Raw genomic sequence first — 17624 nt, forward strand, 5'->3', positions numbered from 1 at the left:
CACAGTAGCAGAGAAGCAGTGTAGCAAGCTACTTAGCTACGTATGTGTAGTAATAAATAAGGAGATATAGTTGGTGGAGGGCAGCTATTGTCAGCAGATGATTATTTTTTTCTTTCTTCTTCACTTACAGCTGGTCTGGCCCCCCTCACTCTTTGGCCTGCTCCACAGCCCCTGAACTGTAGCCATCTTATGATTATTTCTACCATAGCCCCCCATGCAGCTGGGCACATGACTGTCACGTGCCCAGCTGGGGGTTACAGCAGTTGCATAGCTATACTTATTTCATTTGTGATAGCTATTAGGTGAAATATACATCATTTTATTAGTTGATTTTCCCACAAGTTTCATTTAGAATTTTAGCTACACATGCAACTGACAACTGAAAAAAGAAACTGTCATAGCTATATGGCTATATAGTGAGGTAAATTTTTTCTTTAAGACCATGAGATGCTGCCAGGATAATGCCAGCTGGGTGAGACCAACATACCACCTCTGAACACTACAGTCATGCAAGAACCACCATGTATCATGTGCATAGCTACATAACACTATGTTGCTTTTGGTTACCATTGTTTGGCTTGTTTATATAGCTATCAGGCCATTAGGCGTTAGCAACTCCAATGCATGTGTGTGTGTGTGTGTGTGTGTGTGTGTGTGTGTGTGTGTGTGTGTGTGTGTGTGTGTGTGTGTGTGTGTGTGTGTGTGTGTGTGTGTGTGTGTGTGTGTGTGTGTGTGTGTGTGTGTGTGTGTGTGTGTGTGTGTGTGTGTGTGTGTGTGTGTGTGTGTGTGTGTGTGTGTGTGTGTGTGTGTGTGTGTGTGTGTGTGTGTGTGTGCGTGTGAAGTATCAACTTGACCACACCTTTTATATATGCAGTTACCTTAATTGCAGCACACAATCCATTTAAAAATTCCAGCTTTAGTGTGTGATATATAGTTACCGCAGTAATGATTTAGTCTGGCCACTGGAGCTTCATGTATATATGATGGGCCCAGCTATTGGCCATTATTTGTTTAGACGAGTATAGCTTTAGTTGTCAATATGATAATGATAATACAACACTACAAATCATAACTGTAGAGGTAGCTGGCTAGCTAGCTAGCCAGCTACGAAGATGTTAATCGCTTGTACTGGCACTTATGCTGTGCTAAAATATTAAAGTCTTCCAAGAAGCCTATATAGCAGTAACGCATCCATGCATGTATAGCTAGCTAGTTGAATATTTTTTGGCAAGCCGATTAGTTTACTGTATTATCATACTTATCAGTCAAAAATATTAAAGGACGAACACAGACAGTGTTTTGCCCTAAAAGTCTATGTTTTAGCTGCATAGCTGCAAACAAGCCCCTATAGTGTGGCGCGGCCGCTCCTTCGATTAAACCTTAATCTCTAATCGAAGGGGCGGCCGCGCCAGACTAGCAAGCTCCGGCCAGTTGTTATGGTCTTAAAAAACCGCTTGACCTGATTCAATAATAGTGCACGGAATATTCCGGTTTTAGTGGTATAAATGACGAAACATGTACACTTGTGCGGCTACTCAACTGTCGGCGACACTGACACCAGCCATTTCGTGATTCACCCAGCTGAATCCGTGTAAGTGCAATTTCTATAAAGTATCATTTTACTTTCCGGCCAGGTTACTAGTCACACCGTGGCTCGTTGACTTGCGTAGTGTACAACTGGCAGGTGTTTGGATTCAGACTTTCCAACAGGTACGTCGAATGTATGCCGTATGTAACAATAGCTAATAATTATCAAATAGCTGTACCGGATAGAGTCGATGCAAAGCCGGTGCACCGAATAGCTAAAATTGCTTGTAAATTTGCTCAGCTCAATTCAAGCATAAAAGCATAGCTGTGGACACAATTCGGAGGGTGTGGGCTGCGTCTTATTAAAGTGCCCAACCACTGTAGTCACGCGCCAACAGACCGAAAAGGCACTTCTGTAGCAAGTGCGTGGCGGTGGGACTATTAATATCTACACCTATAGAGGGAACTTTTATTACAGTTTTCAAAAGCATGATTATTCCATACCAATAGCTGCTAAAAAAAAAAAACCAGATTTCTACTTCGCCATCAGCTAGCTAGATGTGAAAGTTACGAACCAGCTGCTATTAAAATAACACTAAATTGACCTGTGAAGACCATCTCGAACCCGACGTTTGACCTGCCGTCACGCTTTCTGTTCAGTCCAAGTTTTGTAGATTCTGTTGAACTTGAGACCTCCTGTAGAACCTGGAACTGATTGGCCAACTTTATTCCACGAAGTTGAACTCTGTTTCATGCTCCCACTCCCTGCAGTTTGGTCAGTAGCCTGCAGGGCTTTCTTCTCAAGGCCCCTGTCCGGGGGTTTTGCTGTGTGTATGCTGGCGGTCCATGCGGTGTTTTTGTAGGTCTGTGTAGGCTCTGTAGGTTTAGCTGCTTCTTGTCTTTTATAAATTAAATTAGGTTTAACTTCTAGCTAGAGATTGGGGAGGATGGGAGTGCCATTATAGGGCCGGAATAAAAATATAAAAGGAAACTTTATTCCACGAACTGGACTCGCGGACTGAGCTGGAAACAGCTTTTAAACATTAATCCAGGCATTATCCATCTCTTGCAACACTGGAGACACCACTATCGAGCTACAACTGCTGGTACTGCTCTTCCTTGACACTAGCGCCTGCACTAATTGATTACTGACAATTAACTTTACTACATAAGTTTAATTAACTCCCGGCTGCCAGCACAGGTTGCTGGCAGACCATCAATGCAACTTTTTCTTCATCTATACCCACCTACACATGTATAATTGTAATTGTATGTTGCATTGTAAAGCATTAATAATATTAGAATACACTTACGATACGCGTTTACTAGCAGTGATACAGCGTGATAGAGGCTATTGTTATAGTGTAGATGTTTTCCTTTGTTGCTTTAGCATTAGTGTTACAGCTGTAGAGATGAGCTAGTAATTGTTCTTAGTAGGTAGCTAGAGTCAACTATCAATTATCGCGCACTATAGTTTTCGAACAGCTGCCACTTACTTCATAGAAATCCAACAGCTGAGGTTATTATACCACAAAGTAGCCTACACTAAGCAGCAATTATCCTCCAATAATCAGGTATGTAGGATTAATAGCAGGAGAGCTGCAGCTACTAGGTCCGATAAATTCCAGGCTCGAACTGTCAATGCACCAATGGTCCGGGCATATAAGGTCTGGGCGGACCATTTATGCTGTCACAAATGGTCTGGCCGGACCACTTGTGTTTACATAACTGGTCCCCCCGGACCACCCATGACAGTGCATAAATGGTCTGGGCTGGACATCAACGGTCCGCCTCCAGTCTGCCATGCATGCACCCGATAATTACGCTGGCGTGAATTTTGCAGCGTAAGTTATAGATATTTGAAGCAATATGGTTGATTCTACAAACCTTTGACATTTTAAAGACATGGGTTAATCAAAACTTCATTTAGGTAGATTTGGATTGTGTATATGTGTGCTGGGTGCAGTAGCTAGGGTGTTACTGTCAGAGAAGCCTAAATGCAATGTAGCTATTTGGGCAAAAATCAAGGTGCAGCCATTGTATATGTATCTATTTACTATTAAACGGTTGCTGATGCTCTCAATGTTCATAAAAATAGCTTTGAACTCGATATAGGTAACTATTTGATTTGCAAGAGCTTCACATCTGGCCGAATTTAAGATTGCACGACAGAGGTGACTTTGAAGCTTTGTAATTCCCAGCCAATAAGGACTAAGCCAATTTTCTGCATATATTTGGAGGGTATAAGAGTTGCTTTCATATCAAGCACAGAAAGACTTGATCAGTTTCAAGCATTACAAGCAGTACCACTCGACCGATAATACATTTTTTGTCCGAGAATTGAGAACATTCGGACAGGTCACTTTTGCAGCTCCTGCAGCCAGACGAAGAAAGCTGCAGACCTGAAATTTTGCATGCAAGAGTTTATGGTCTAGACCTCTCCCAAGGAATTTGCAAGAGCAGAAATTTTCTTTGCAGGTTTAAAGCAAATTCGTGTCCAAAGTGATGGTGGTCGAACATCAGTAGCTTAGTCTAGCTACTCCGCCAGTATATTTGCTAACTGCTGAGGACGAACTGTCTCCAGACCTTGACTTTGGTTAAGTTGATAGTTAGGTATGATAGGTATTTTTGGTCACTCAGTATAGCAAGTAGTGACGAGTGGCTAAATTAGCTTTACCATTGACATTTATAACCCGGGCCAGTTTTGCTCGGGTAGGACCATTTTTGTTGTCAAAGCTGGTCCGGCCAGACCATTTATGTCGAACATATGCGGTCCGGCCGGACCGTTTATGCACCCGGACCAAATATTTTGTTACAGAACAAAACCATCCATTTACGAACATTTCGTTTCACTACCAGAAAACAATACCCAATTTTTTTTTCAAATATATGTATAATATGCCTGTGTTCGTTAGCTACCAATGACCAGAAAATGGTTTCGATATCTTTAGCATAGAGGGAGTACGGGCCTTACGGTATTTGGCGGTGTTTTTGAACGCCATTTATTCTTTATTTAGCTATGCCCACCAGTAGATTTTATGCTTTTGCAAGAAATGCACCGGTGCTAAAGTACAGAAACCGGTAAATAAACACCTTGCATGTATAGAACTGTACTGTGAAGTTGATATCAAAGATATTTTCGTTGTTGCACTGCATTTTTAGCTCCTACATGAGGCCATCACAAATTAATTTTATGTTTCTCGGATGCGGCGGGTCAACAATTTCACTTTTCTGAAAAAGAATAAAAATCATGTGAACTCACATGGCAGATGAAACTGACACCACAGCTTCACGAATCGTTGAGTCATAGATTCTCTCTTGATAATCTATGGTTGAGTGTTGTTTTGAAACGAAGTGTAGTCATCGTTAAAACAGAACAATAGTGAAGTGCTCCTGCGAAGAGACATTTGGGTCACTGGCTAGAAAAGTCGCTTCGGCGGAATTTCACTGAGAAGAAAGAGTCAGGTAATGGGAATATAGCTTACAGCCAGTGGCTTACTTGGCTTTAGTGATTCGACATGCTAAACATACATGTTAATGGAATTTAAACATATAAATTGATATCTAATGGTGAGAAGGGATATATCAATGGTATGTATAATGCACCTATCAATGTCACGCCCCACCTACCCCAGGTCGGGCAGCGGGTGGGGATTTGTAGGGGATTTGTCACCCAAGCTCGTCCCTAGGGTAGGGGCATTTGCAACACGAATATCCGTACTTTTCCATACTGTTGTGATTCCTGGGATAATTAGTAGGGGATTCGTAACTCAAAGTTGTCCCCAGGGGTGGGGAATTTGCATTCTCGCATTTGCAAATCCCCAACAATCCCCACCTCTGCCTGACCTGGGGTAGGTGGGGCTTGACATTGATAGGTGCATAAAGTCTGTCTCTTCAGCTTTGTAGTCACGGCAGGTTTTGCTGATCCAGGTATAGTGTGGCAGCTACTTATGTACATAGCCTACTGCACAAACATGGCATATATATATATACATGCAAAAGATGTTTAAAAACTCATGTATTTTAAGCTGCAAACTGATCATATAATTTATTGCAGCTATATATGTTCTGCTGGGAGTCAATACACAGTATTGTTATAAATCTATGTATGTATTTTAATATACATGTGCCATTCTTTTTTTTTTTTTTTTTTCAACCTGCCGGGTCACCCTTGAGGGTAAAATAATCCGAGAAACATAATATTTATTTGGTATGGCCTGAAGGAGATGCAAAAAAGTGAAAAAAATGAAGTAAGGAGAAGTATCCTCCTGACCATCTCTATATGTTAGTCTAGGTGGCCCACCACAAATACAACCATAAAATTTAAAGGGTGTTGCTTTATCTACCTTATATGGGCGCATAAAGATGCATGATATTGTCATTTTGGCTACTTTATGCACCCTTATAAGGTAGATAAAGCAGCGCCCTTCAAATTTTATGGTTGTATTTGTGGTGGGCCACCTAGACTAACATATAGGGATGGTCAGGAGGTTGCTTCTCCTTACTTCATTTTTTCACTTTTTTTCATCTCTTTCATGTAGGAGCTAAAAATGTAGTGCAACAATGAAAATATCTTTGATATCAACTTCACAGTACAGTTCTATACATGCAAGGTGTTTATTTACCGGTTTCTGTACTGGTGCATTTCTTGCGAAAGCATAAAATCTACTGGTGATCATGGCTAAATAAAAAATAAATGGCGTTCGAAAATACTGCCAAATATCGTAAGGCCCGTACTCCCTCTATGCTAAAGATATCGAAACCATTTTCTGGTCATTGGTAGCTAATGAACACAGGCATATTATACATAAACTTGAAAAAGTTGGGTACTGTATTATTTTCTGGTAGTAAAACAAAATGTTTGTAAATGGATGGTTTTGTTCGAACCTGGAATTTATCGGACCTTGCATATTAGTAGCTGCAGCTCTCCCGCTATTAATCCTACATACCTGATTATTGGAGGATAATTGCTGTTTAGTGTAGGCTACTTTGTCGTACAATAACCTAAGCTGTTGGATTTCCATGAAGTGAGTGGCAGCTGTTTGAAGACCATAGTGCCCAATAATTGATAGTTGACTCTAGGTGGCACCGAGCACCACCAGACGAGGTGATGGGGCTATGCAAATAAACTGGCTCATCACTACAGCCCTAACACTAGTGTTAAGTATTAAAGCAACAAAGGAAAACATCTACACTACAACAATAGCCTCTATCATGCTTTATCACTGTGAGTACACGTGTATCGTAAGTGTATTCTAATTAATCAGTGCGTGCGCTAGTGTCATGAGTTGTAAGGAGGAGCAGTACCAGCAGTTATAGCTCAATAGTGGTGTCTCTAGTGTTGCAAGAGATGGATAATGTCTAGATTATTGTTTAAAAGCTGTTTCCAGCTCAGTCTGCGAGTCCAGTCTGTGGAATGAAGTAGGTGCGGGCCAAACGGACTATTGTCTGGTCTCCATTCAGGTCAAACGTCCTTTCTATGGGCAGCTTCTGGCACATTTCCAACTGCAATGAATTTGCGTCAGCATTGCAATGTAAAATGTATTCTATTTGATTCTTCACGTCCCACTACTGCTCATATCCTAAGTGGTGCATTATCTCAGCTTATCGACATGACTTGGTACTTCATTCTTTAGTCACTAGCTTTTGGCCAAGCAAAGTAGATTGGTAGTTTCTCATCAGCCACTTCCTCAATTTTGATGTGAGCTGGCGGTCATTTTTTTCATTCATCATGAAGGAAGCCCCCAAAATCAAACAATAGTAGGTTCAGTGTCTTTCATGACAAAAGCCTTCTTAAAGCTTATGCTTACACTTTATCACCAGGAAGAAACATTTTCTTAGCTTAAAATGATGGTTGGTTTGTCTAAACATTAAAATGCTAGCACATATGATCTATAGTAATGGAACGGTGATGAGAAACTGTGAATCAGCTTTTCTTGGCCTCATGGAAATGTTGTCAGTTTACTATTTGTTTGTATCTATGCAACCTGTGAGCATGTGAGTCACCTCCGGATACAATTCCAAATAGATAATATAGTAAAGGGGATTGCCAATGGTGGTGTCTCCTTATTATGGGTTGACTTGTCTTGGTTACGAGTTCAGTAGTTGACAGAATCAATGCTCAGTTCACGAAATATATCCTTCATACAAATCTTCAACCACTGTGGACTTAGTTGTTGTTGAAAAAATTCTTGTACTTTGTCAGGGTCCTTAGTAATAGTGCCACAAAAATTATTGGTGCCACACCTGGGCAACCATAACAATGAAGCTCAAGACAACTGGCTCTGTACCGCCTTGACTTGATGACACTCACCTGATGTTATAGTGAAGAGGAAACTCTCAAGGTAAATTCATGAAGAACCAAAGGAGATATGGCCACTCAAAGTCTGGACCCATAACAAGGATTGCCCATACATAAAACTATTAGTTTCTATGGGAATGATGTCACCGTTGCTAGTATACTATATTATCTATGTTCCAACTAATGTACTGGTGACACCTTTTAGACCAGACATTGCCATCCACAATACCATCACTTCCAGTATAACATTATTTGAGCTGACATGTCAATTGGATTCTAATCATCACCTATTGCAGGCTTGATCTTGTAAGCAAAGTAAGGTAGAGTATGAGCAAATACTAGCAGAACTAAATCGGCTGAAAATTCTAAACTCCTCAAAATTTACAATTTATAGTATATTTCTCATGCCCACACTGGTTTTATTTTTGAGTCAGTCTTTGTGGTCACACGTGATCAAGGTTTTTCATGCACGTACTTAGTACATTACATTCTCTCATTATTTAATAATGATGGTTTTCAAACAAATAGTAGTGGTCAATTAGTAATCACATAAAGCTAGACATCTATGCATGCCTATCCGTCAATACTCAATTTTTAGCTAGACACACTGAAATTCCTTTATTGGTGTCAAAAAAGCAAGAATATATCCTAAGTTTGGAAAGGAAAGGTGCACCAGGGTAGTAGGTAGATGATAAACATTCTATAAATTTTAACACAATAGTTTTGTGTACAAATATCTAAAATGTGGCAAGTTGTGCTCGCATATGAATACATGGTCTTTATTATACATGAGTAGTAGGGATCACACAGTGGTAAATTTGACTGTTCTATTAGAGTACCTTGATCTTGCATTAATGGTTTGAGGATGGAGGGGAAAAGATCTCCACACCTCCTGTGCTTCCTCTGGATCCACCACTAAGTTGTTTTGGTTGAACATTATTAAACATTTAATATGTTAGTATTTAAATGTTGAATAGCACTAATGTGTATCATAGGGTTAAGTCAAGCGGGGAGGGGGACATTTGCTCTGTGTGCGCTGAATCTGCCACTGAAAATCATGTCAGATTAGTGACGATGTTGGATTATTGAGATAGTAGCTATTACATAGAAAATGTCTTATTGGTGGAGCAACCATATTCATATTAATATTAATTTTGCATCTAAATGCGTGCCCCAACAATCAATTATGTACTGAAAAGTGAGGTGGCCATTGTGCTTCATCTTCAGGTATGTTTTGCCTGTTACACAGCTTACAAATGAAGAACAGTACAAGAAGTGTCTCTGCCCACCATTATGGAAAATACAGGTGATAGATAAGCATGATACAGTACCACCCAGAGGTAATGTTACAATCCCTCGCGAGTGCTCAAATCCACGCCACAACTTGACATAACACAAGACTGGAATACATCACGTGCAAAGGTACACGGTTACTGGAGCAGCCACCCGAGGGAGTTTGCATGTCATGGCTACATGTGGTGAGTTAGCTAGCACACACATGCCAAAGACATCACGGGTCAAAAAATGGCTACATGAGTGTCAACTGCTTGCTAGTGTAACATTACCTCTGGACAGTACTGTAGCTAGTAGAAGGATATGTATCACATTATCATGAATTAATACCTTGCTTTGTCAATGAAAAGACACAGGAGAACAAAGGGAATTCCATGATGTGTGTATTGTACATACTGCAGTTGGTGAAAAGGCACATCTCAGGATGAAGTGACGTCAAGTAGTGAAGAAATCAAGTCCATAGCTTTATCCACTGTTGAGTTATGTTTGGCTGGAAGCATCACTCAGTCAGTCAGTTAGCAGAAAATTCAGTTAGATAAAAAAATTATAGAAAAGGGTTTGGGGTTGGTCTGAAGACATTTTTGGACTTGGTTATACCTGACCGATACTGCCAAGCTGTCATGTAGGGAAAGTGAGGCTGGTTTTTGGAGAGCTAAAATGCCCAAACCTCACTGATCTCTAATATACGGTACTACCGTACTGTATGATAGCCTGCATTAAACTTCTGGGTAGGTAAGTGTTTAAGGGAAGTCCTTAAGTCAAGTCAGTTTTAAAGTACAGGTCAATGAGTTTCTGAAGACATTGTGAATACCTTTCCCAATTGGCTATAAGGATGTAAAACAACCCGAATATTGTATATCTAGCCTCGTATAGGCTATCAGGAATAACAAATTCCTTTGAGGGGAATGTGCTGTACTTAGCTATGCAAATGAAATGAAGAACAGCCCCAAGGTTTTCTCTGGAGAATTTGGGTAACAGAGCATGACAGACAGGCTATATATAAAACAGTTGAGAAGTTGTTTCTGTGTGTACTTTGTGGTAAGCAGTGCATAGCAGCATTTATAATCAAAATATTTCAAATTCAATATTTAGAACTGAACCAAAATTTTATTATTGCTAACTAAAACATTTATATAATTTATGCATGGTTGATCAATTGTCTGTTTGCAAGGGTAGTATTGACTGCAGGGTGTCTGGATTTTAGAAGTGGCGCCTCATCAACTTCTTGCATTTATACTTCCTCATATTTACAGTATGGCAACATTGAGATATTCTAATAGAGCATTCATCATCTGTTAAACTATGTCCTTGAAGTCTGACCTATGCTTGCAGTAAAAAATGTGACCAGCTGAATGAAAACTGGCCATTTTTGCAAAATTCTAGTTTGCCATTAAAATGTACTGAAATGAACTGGGTAAACATACGCATGATACATAAAACATTTATGCATGTTTTAATTACTTTGGTATGCACTGATAAAAAGCTCAAATCAACAAAACATAATATACCATTAGATTTGTCTGTTCATGAAGAACAAGAAAATTTGTGTTTTGTGTTTGTAGAGCAAAAGTTACATGAGGTATGAACGCATATTACGATACAGTAGAAATACAGTTTACTGTCATCATTTCTTTGTTTGGAATGGCTTTCTTCTTTGTCCACATGGAGAAATACAGGGAAAACACTACCTTGATGGATTTGCTAGTTCTCATTGAGATAAATTTCGTCTTCATAGCTTGTTTCAGTTGTGAGTTATGATGATCAAATAAGTGCCTGTACCCCCAATACCATTGATTGTAATTATTATTATTATGCAGTACTGTAATTTGAAGTCATAGTCAAATCAAAATCAAATCTAATCAAATCAAAGCTTGTAATTTATTTGCTGTGTTGTTGCTTTACAAATCAAATTTATTACTGTTCCAACTGTCTAAGTGCTACAACTCCAAAGCTAGTAGCTACTCATCATGAAAGGCTGAAACTTTGGCTGTCCACTCCTTTGTTGCTATAGATAACAGAGAAGCAATAAAATGGAATTTGAAGAATGTGCAAAGATGACCGGTTTTTGCTCAGCCAGTCACAAATAAGGCTTTACCAGTTCAACACTTAGTGATCTAGAGGTGCCAGTCACTCGATCTGTCAGCCAGTCTGTGGTCAGTCTGTTAGTTATACAATAGTAATAGTATAACTTATGCAAAGAATTCAAGTATTTTTTAAAAGTAATATTAATTCATTATGTTGCTGCATTTAGCCCAATTCAGCCGCCAAGCCAAGCAAAACCACAATATTTATAAAGCACAATGGATAATCGTTTGTGCACAGTAAATGTTGAATATATACTGGTTGAATAATACTATTAGTTTAAAACTGGCAAAGCCCCGTTGCTACTTAGCACATTTCAGACCACCAATTGTTTTGTAAATGTGTCACTTGACAGTAATTTTTCATATAGCTACTAATATTATACACTCGAAAACTATTATTTACTATTGATACAGTTTTTATATGTTTTGACATCTAGTTCATGTTTGAAATATTGTATTAGCAACTGTTCCAAGATGAATGTGCTGCTGTTGCTCATGTCTCTAGTGGCATTAACCACTGAGACATGTATCATGAGAATATGTCCTCTTGGAAAGTTCTACAGTACTACCAGTGGCTCTTGTGTTAGTAGCTGTTATCCACATTATGGTAACTGGACCACAGGAAACTGTACAGAAGGTACAGCATGTACTTATTGACTGTAGAACATGTGTCGGTTCCCAAATTGCAAATGTTTTGTTTGGAATAGTTCATATATTGTGGTCTGTGTTAAGTGAGGGGTCACCTAGCTGTAGGGATGCCATACATGGAAACTTTTATCTTGTCATGATATAACATCTGTCATGAACAGCTAAGCCCCCTTTTAAATAAAAGAGTAGCACATCCTGCTATGAAACACAAGAAACAAAGCTAGATTTTATTCCTCGTATGGTTTATAATGTAATACTGCCACAAATAACACAGACAAGGTAGCTAGCCTTTACTCTATAGTTATATTAATTTGACTTAATCAACAGAGACAAGGTAACTACTAAGGAACTTTTACTGCAGGTTAATGATATGTTTTTTTTCTGTGTGATGTAGTACCAAAAGATCAAGAAGTATGGTTGGATGCCACTGTGTATGAAATCTTCATAAAACCAACTACTAGTTTAAATGAAGTGATTGCTAAGTTTAACTTAACAGTGAGGAAAGATTTTGAAATGGATTCTAGTGGCTCGCATGATATTGATGTTGATGACATAATGCTTGATTTGCAGTCTTCAGACTATTTTTCTCTTACCAACCAGAAAGGTTCTGATTCAGATTTTCATGGACACAATGTTGTTGAGGTACAGCTGCTTTCAACCAAAGCTGGTACCATATCGCTAAATGACTACAAGATGAAGTTAGAAGTTACTATTGGTGATAATCCTTTAACAAGTAGTGACATTATCATTCATGTTGTAGACCCACTACCAACTTTACCTGTACCAGGTAATGTTAGTCACTAGTTTGTATAATGCACTATGTTGTGGAAGTCATCTCTATTAAAAATTGATAACCACACCTTGTTTTTGTGTAGTCTCATGTGTTGGATTCAGTCATTATACATATTATACCATGGAGTCTGATGGTCTACTGAATATTACACTGCAATTAACTGGAGATCCCAAGTCATTTCCTGTCAATGTGACACTTATAGCCAATGTGTCTGATGTGCTGTTCAGCAAAGGTAAATAAATTCACATCCACAGTGATTCATTGGATAGGCAGCAATAATAGAAGCCACAAACTGACTTCTGCATAATACACCACCTGCTGTATGTTGTACTTCTGCTTAAATATTTTTATGTGTGTAACAGTTGTAGTAATGCTTCATTGACAGCATTGTTTATAGCTTATATAGACAGAAGAGACACCTCTCAAGGATACTTCAATATCACATTTTTACCCAATACCACTCAGTTATCAGTGAATGTATCACTACAAAAAGACAAGATAGCAGAAGAGTGTATGGTGTATCTGTACATACCAAGTAGTACATATGAATTAGGAGTGCAAGGAAGCATCCTGCAGGCAGTTATTGTTGTACAAGGTAACTACAATATTTTATTGCTGCAAAGTTTTATAACATCGTAAATAGATTTGTTAGAATCACATCCATAATACCAAGGGTATACAGTGGAACCTCTCTTAACAAACTCCCCGAATTAAGGACACAATAGAAAAAACCTCCATAATAAGGACAAAAATTTTGGTCCCAACAGGTCTGGTTAATACATTTTTTACCTCTGAAAGAGGAAAACCTCTATATTACAGCAAAAAGTGGCCAAATAGTCTGGGTCCCAAAATGTCCACAATAGAGAGGTTCCACTGTACACAGTACTTACACTACCCTACAACATACGTGCTATATACATAGTGGTAGTGTGACTGCTCTATTAGACTATCTTGGTCTAGATAAGCGTAACATATAAAAACTGAAACTGTGTACCCTACAAAATTGACATTACTGCTAAAACATGATTGTTCTCTTGATGTGCCTGTGTTGTATGGTCTGCATCAAGTGTGATGTGAATGGTAATTTGTTTATAATCTCTTCATGACAGGAACAGTGTTTTTCAACAGTTCAGTATATAATTTGGATGACAATTTCAGTTCTGGTGATGGGAGCGGATCTCCTGATGTTATTGAATTGCTGTTATCTCGACCATTTGAAGAAACAACTACCATATACATATCAGTAATGGACGAAGGTAGTTGGAAATTTATTATGTATATATATGTGTGTGTGTATATATATAGACCGTGATGAACTGGATACCATTACAGTAGAGTTTAACACTGGAGAAACTTCTTATGTCATTGAACCAGAACTGCTGAAGGGTGCTAACATGCCTACTAACATTAATGCTATTATTTTGGCTATTAAACCATTTGAGCATCCACTATTAAGTGCTGGTGATAAATCTGAAACAACAGTGATTTTAATAAGTCAGTAGATAAGTACTGTAGATAAACGTTGTTAATGTAGTGCTCTCTGTAGATGAGGTGTTAGTAGAGTGGATTTCTAGATCATTTGAAGCATATGAAAACAGCAGTTACATTGTTGCTACACTTACATCATCTGCAGCATATTCATTTCAATATAACATCACAATTATTCCTTATGGACTAGATAACACATCGGTTATGCCACCTTACTCTCCAGCAAGTAAGTGGTAAATTTTCATGAGCTTTCATAGCATACACATATTATAATGTAGTTTGTGAGCATGGGGTGGCCATTGGTAATCATATGGTGAACACTGGTGATATTAAATAACATTTTTTTGTATATATAAATGTCACAAATCATACAGTACAGTAGTACTGTGTAGTAGTGATTATAAGGTTTGGACTTTCTTGCCCATAAATAACACCCAAAAACCAGACTCACATTTTCTTCACACCAGGCATACATAGTTAAGCCCATAAATATCTTCAGAGTTACCCCAAACCATTCCAACAAATTTCTATGAAATTTTCCTATTTGGCTGAAATTCTACTAACTGACTTGATGCCTTCAGCGAAACATAACTCAACTACAAGTAATGCTACAGGCGTAATTTCTTCACTATTCAATATTACTTCATCCCAAGACATGCTTTTTTGCCAAACAGTGCATACATCATGGACTGTCCTTTCCTTTGTACCCCATTGACTTGTACAGTAAGTAATGTGTGATGACTTCATTGCTAGCTATTATGAGAATTGTCTGTATTTTCATAGTCAGTGGATTGATTGCACGAGGCATCTCATATTGTTCTTCATTTGTGCCATATAACAGGTTGAATATAGCTGAAAATGAAGCAGAATGGTGCCCACTTTCAGTAATTGATGGTTGAGGCTCACATTTACTTGCAATATCTGTAGTGACTGATTGAGTCACTTCTTGTACTTTTCTTTGCTTATAATGGGTGGAATAAGTTGAGAATGAAACAGATTGGTCACATTGCTTTTCAGTAGTTGATAGTCGGAGCACATGTTCAGTTGCTTAATTGATTTTATAGTGTGCTAGCCACTAGGTTATAAAATTTGAAAAAAATTGTGTTTATGTACTTAAATTATACAAGTCTGTGGAAGGTGTTTGATTAATCTGTTAGAATGACTGACTATTCTATTAGAGCTTATTGGGCAATTTATTAGCCACATGCGTGTCCACAGAATAGGTTTCCTGAAAAAAACTGCCTTTTATGATAGCATTATGCTGAAAATTATGCTAGCATAATTTATTTATCAAGGCTTTAGAACACAAGTGCTGAATGTCTGTAAGACGCCTGATCCTACAGTCTGTTTAAAGATGTTATATTAAGTATATTTGCAAAGTCGGAGAAAGGAGAAAAAATTCATGACTGGACCTGAGCAGCTAATAGGCTGGTCCCTAATTCTTATCTATGATCCTACTCAAATTCTAATTTTTCCTTACATTTGTAGAAGATAGATAAAACATTGCTGGGTGAGGTATTAATTTCATTTACAACATTACTGACAGGGATACTAAACATTTTGGAGGTTTAAAGTACTCTCCGTGACCTGAGCTTCCTTAATTCTATCCTTGCTGTTGCCCATGGTATTCAAAAATCTGAGGACGGTTAAAATGCACACTACTGAGAAAGCAAGGGGAATCTCTGTTTAGTAATAGTCTTTCTTCCCTTTGCTTTTCCATAAGCTCCTTTGCAGTCTAGTGTTTTTTTAAAATGTGTAGTGAACATGGCTGTTTGTGAGTGTGAGTGTGTGCATGCGTGTGTGCTTATGTGTGTATATGATATTCATGTTGCATTTTTATGTGCTATATAGAAAGTAGAACAGACTTTCAATCAGAGCCATTCAATATTACTGTGATGAAGTACAGCACCACCATTATGTGCCATATGCCAATATTTCCTGATGTGGCATTGGCATATAGGAAAATATTTGGATTGAAGTTCAATATCTCAGATGAAGTGAGTGTTAAAGTTGGAAGCACTAGTGAAAGCAGAGCCATCATTATAAATACTGACCGTGAGTTTTACAGTGGTAGTGCTTTGTACCAAATGTTATGATTTATGTGTTCACTCAGGCGTTTATGTTATGTTTAATAAGCCATACTACTTTGTTGGTGAAATGAGACAAGCTATACTTGAAGTAACTGTGGACAGGCCTGCTAATGTATCATTCACAGTTAATATGACTACAAAAACATCTGATTTGATTGGTAAGCTTATCCTCACTGTAATTTGCTGTTGTTAAAAGCATTTCACCTTTAAAAAACTTATACAGACAATATGGAATTAATTGTGCATGATATTCTCAAATTTTGCTCATGGTTGATTGCACATTGGTTTAATCTGTTGTACTGATTTCTAAGGTTGCATTAAGGGTGAATTTAGGGGGGTCCTCCAAAATTTTAGCTAGAAAGATAGTAGAAGCTACAGTACTTGCATCCATGGGTAATGGAAACATGGAAAGAGTGAGAAGAAAAGTCTTCTAGGAATTAACAAGAAGGGATCAACTTTATATTTCAGGGGTACCGTAAGCGTATTAAATTTCATGGGTAAAATTTTCATGGTTTAATCTCGACGAGCCAGTTTATTTTCTCAAGGAGCCGCGGAGAGATAAATTCGTGTTTTAAGGTCGCTACAGCTTAGCTAATGGCTTGGCTACTCCATTTACACTGCCTGCGCACTTATTTGTGACTAAGCAAACCATTTTGTGGAGTTGACTCACCACAAAAAATCTTTCCTGCTGGAATAATCAGAGGAAATGGAGGAAACGGGTTGAACAAGGCCATCATCACTATGGTGAATAAGTGTATCTGTCGTCGTCAGGTCATACGTCGCGCATTACAAAAATAATAATATGCTATTATTCTCTGTTATGCGCATTAATAGTATAAGGAAAGCACATTGGTGGCGACGGTTATTAGGTCTGCTCGAGCTGAGACGTACGTTTCTATATGGATTAATTTTTGTGAATCAGCTGTATGCGGATTAATTTTCGTGGATCAACTGCAAACCACGAATTCTGCGAAAATTTATACATCACGAAAATTTCTACGCTGATGGTAAAACTGCTAAACATTGAAATACTCTAATAGAACATCCATCATTAAAATTATTTAAACTATAAAAACAAAGACCAACTCCTAGACCCCTTGAACTTCAACTTTGAACTCAAAAACCATACTGCAGCATTTATGTTGTGCCCTTTATATGACAGCTAGTTACCACTGCAAGTGGCTTACCATGCTTTTAAAAGCCAAATTTGATCTCAGAAAGTTTCCTGTAAGGGCATGCCCCAGACCCCTAGATAAAGCATGCTCCTCGTGCTGAGTGTACTTCTCACACTGCATTGACCAATTGCCATGTTTTTAGCCCTATAGCTAAGCACCCTCTTCGAAAATCCTAGATCCGTTCCTGCATTACACTTTACAGTGTAATGTGTGGCTGATATGGTT

General features: G+C 38.4%; 1 protein-coding gene across 1 annotated transcript in view; it reads left to right on the forward strand.

Annotated features, from left to right (window-relative positions):
• The first annotated feature begins 1617 nt into the window (after window positions 1-1617).
• The window catches only part of LOC136261602 (adhesion G-protein coupled receptor V1-like), a 41093-nt gene continuing 25086 nt past the window's right edge, over window positions 1618-17624 (forward strand). The window contains exons 1-10 of the mRNA XM_066055631.1: window positions 1618-1710; window positions 11667-11842; window positions 12248-12640; window positions 12729-12878; window positions 13044-13241; window positions 13756-13902; window positions 13952-14140; window positions 14193-14360; window positions 15986-16189; window positions 16248-16382. Coding sequence (XP_065911703.1) covers window positions 11680-11842; window positions 12248-12640; window positions 12729-12878; window positions 13044-13241; window positions 13756-13902; window positions 13952-14140; window positions 14193-14360; window positions 15986-16189; window positions 16248-16382 — 1747 coding nt within the window. The 5' untranslated portion in view covers window positions 1618-1710; window positions 11667-11679. The remainder of the gene's footprint in view (window positions 1711-11666; window positions 11843-12247; window positions 12641-12728; window positions 12879-13043; window positions 13242-13755; window positions 13903-13951; window positions 14141-14192; window positions 14361-15985; window positions 16190-16247; window positions 16383-17624) is intronic.

This window comes from Dysidea avara, chromosome 7, assembly GCF_963678975.1.
Source record: "Dysidea avara chromosome 7, odDysAvar1.4, whole genome shotgun sequence".
Taxonomy (NCBI): Eukaryota; Metazoa; Porifera; class Demospongiae; order Dictyoceratida; family Dysideidae; genus Dysidea; species Dysidea avara.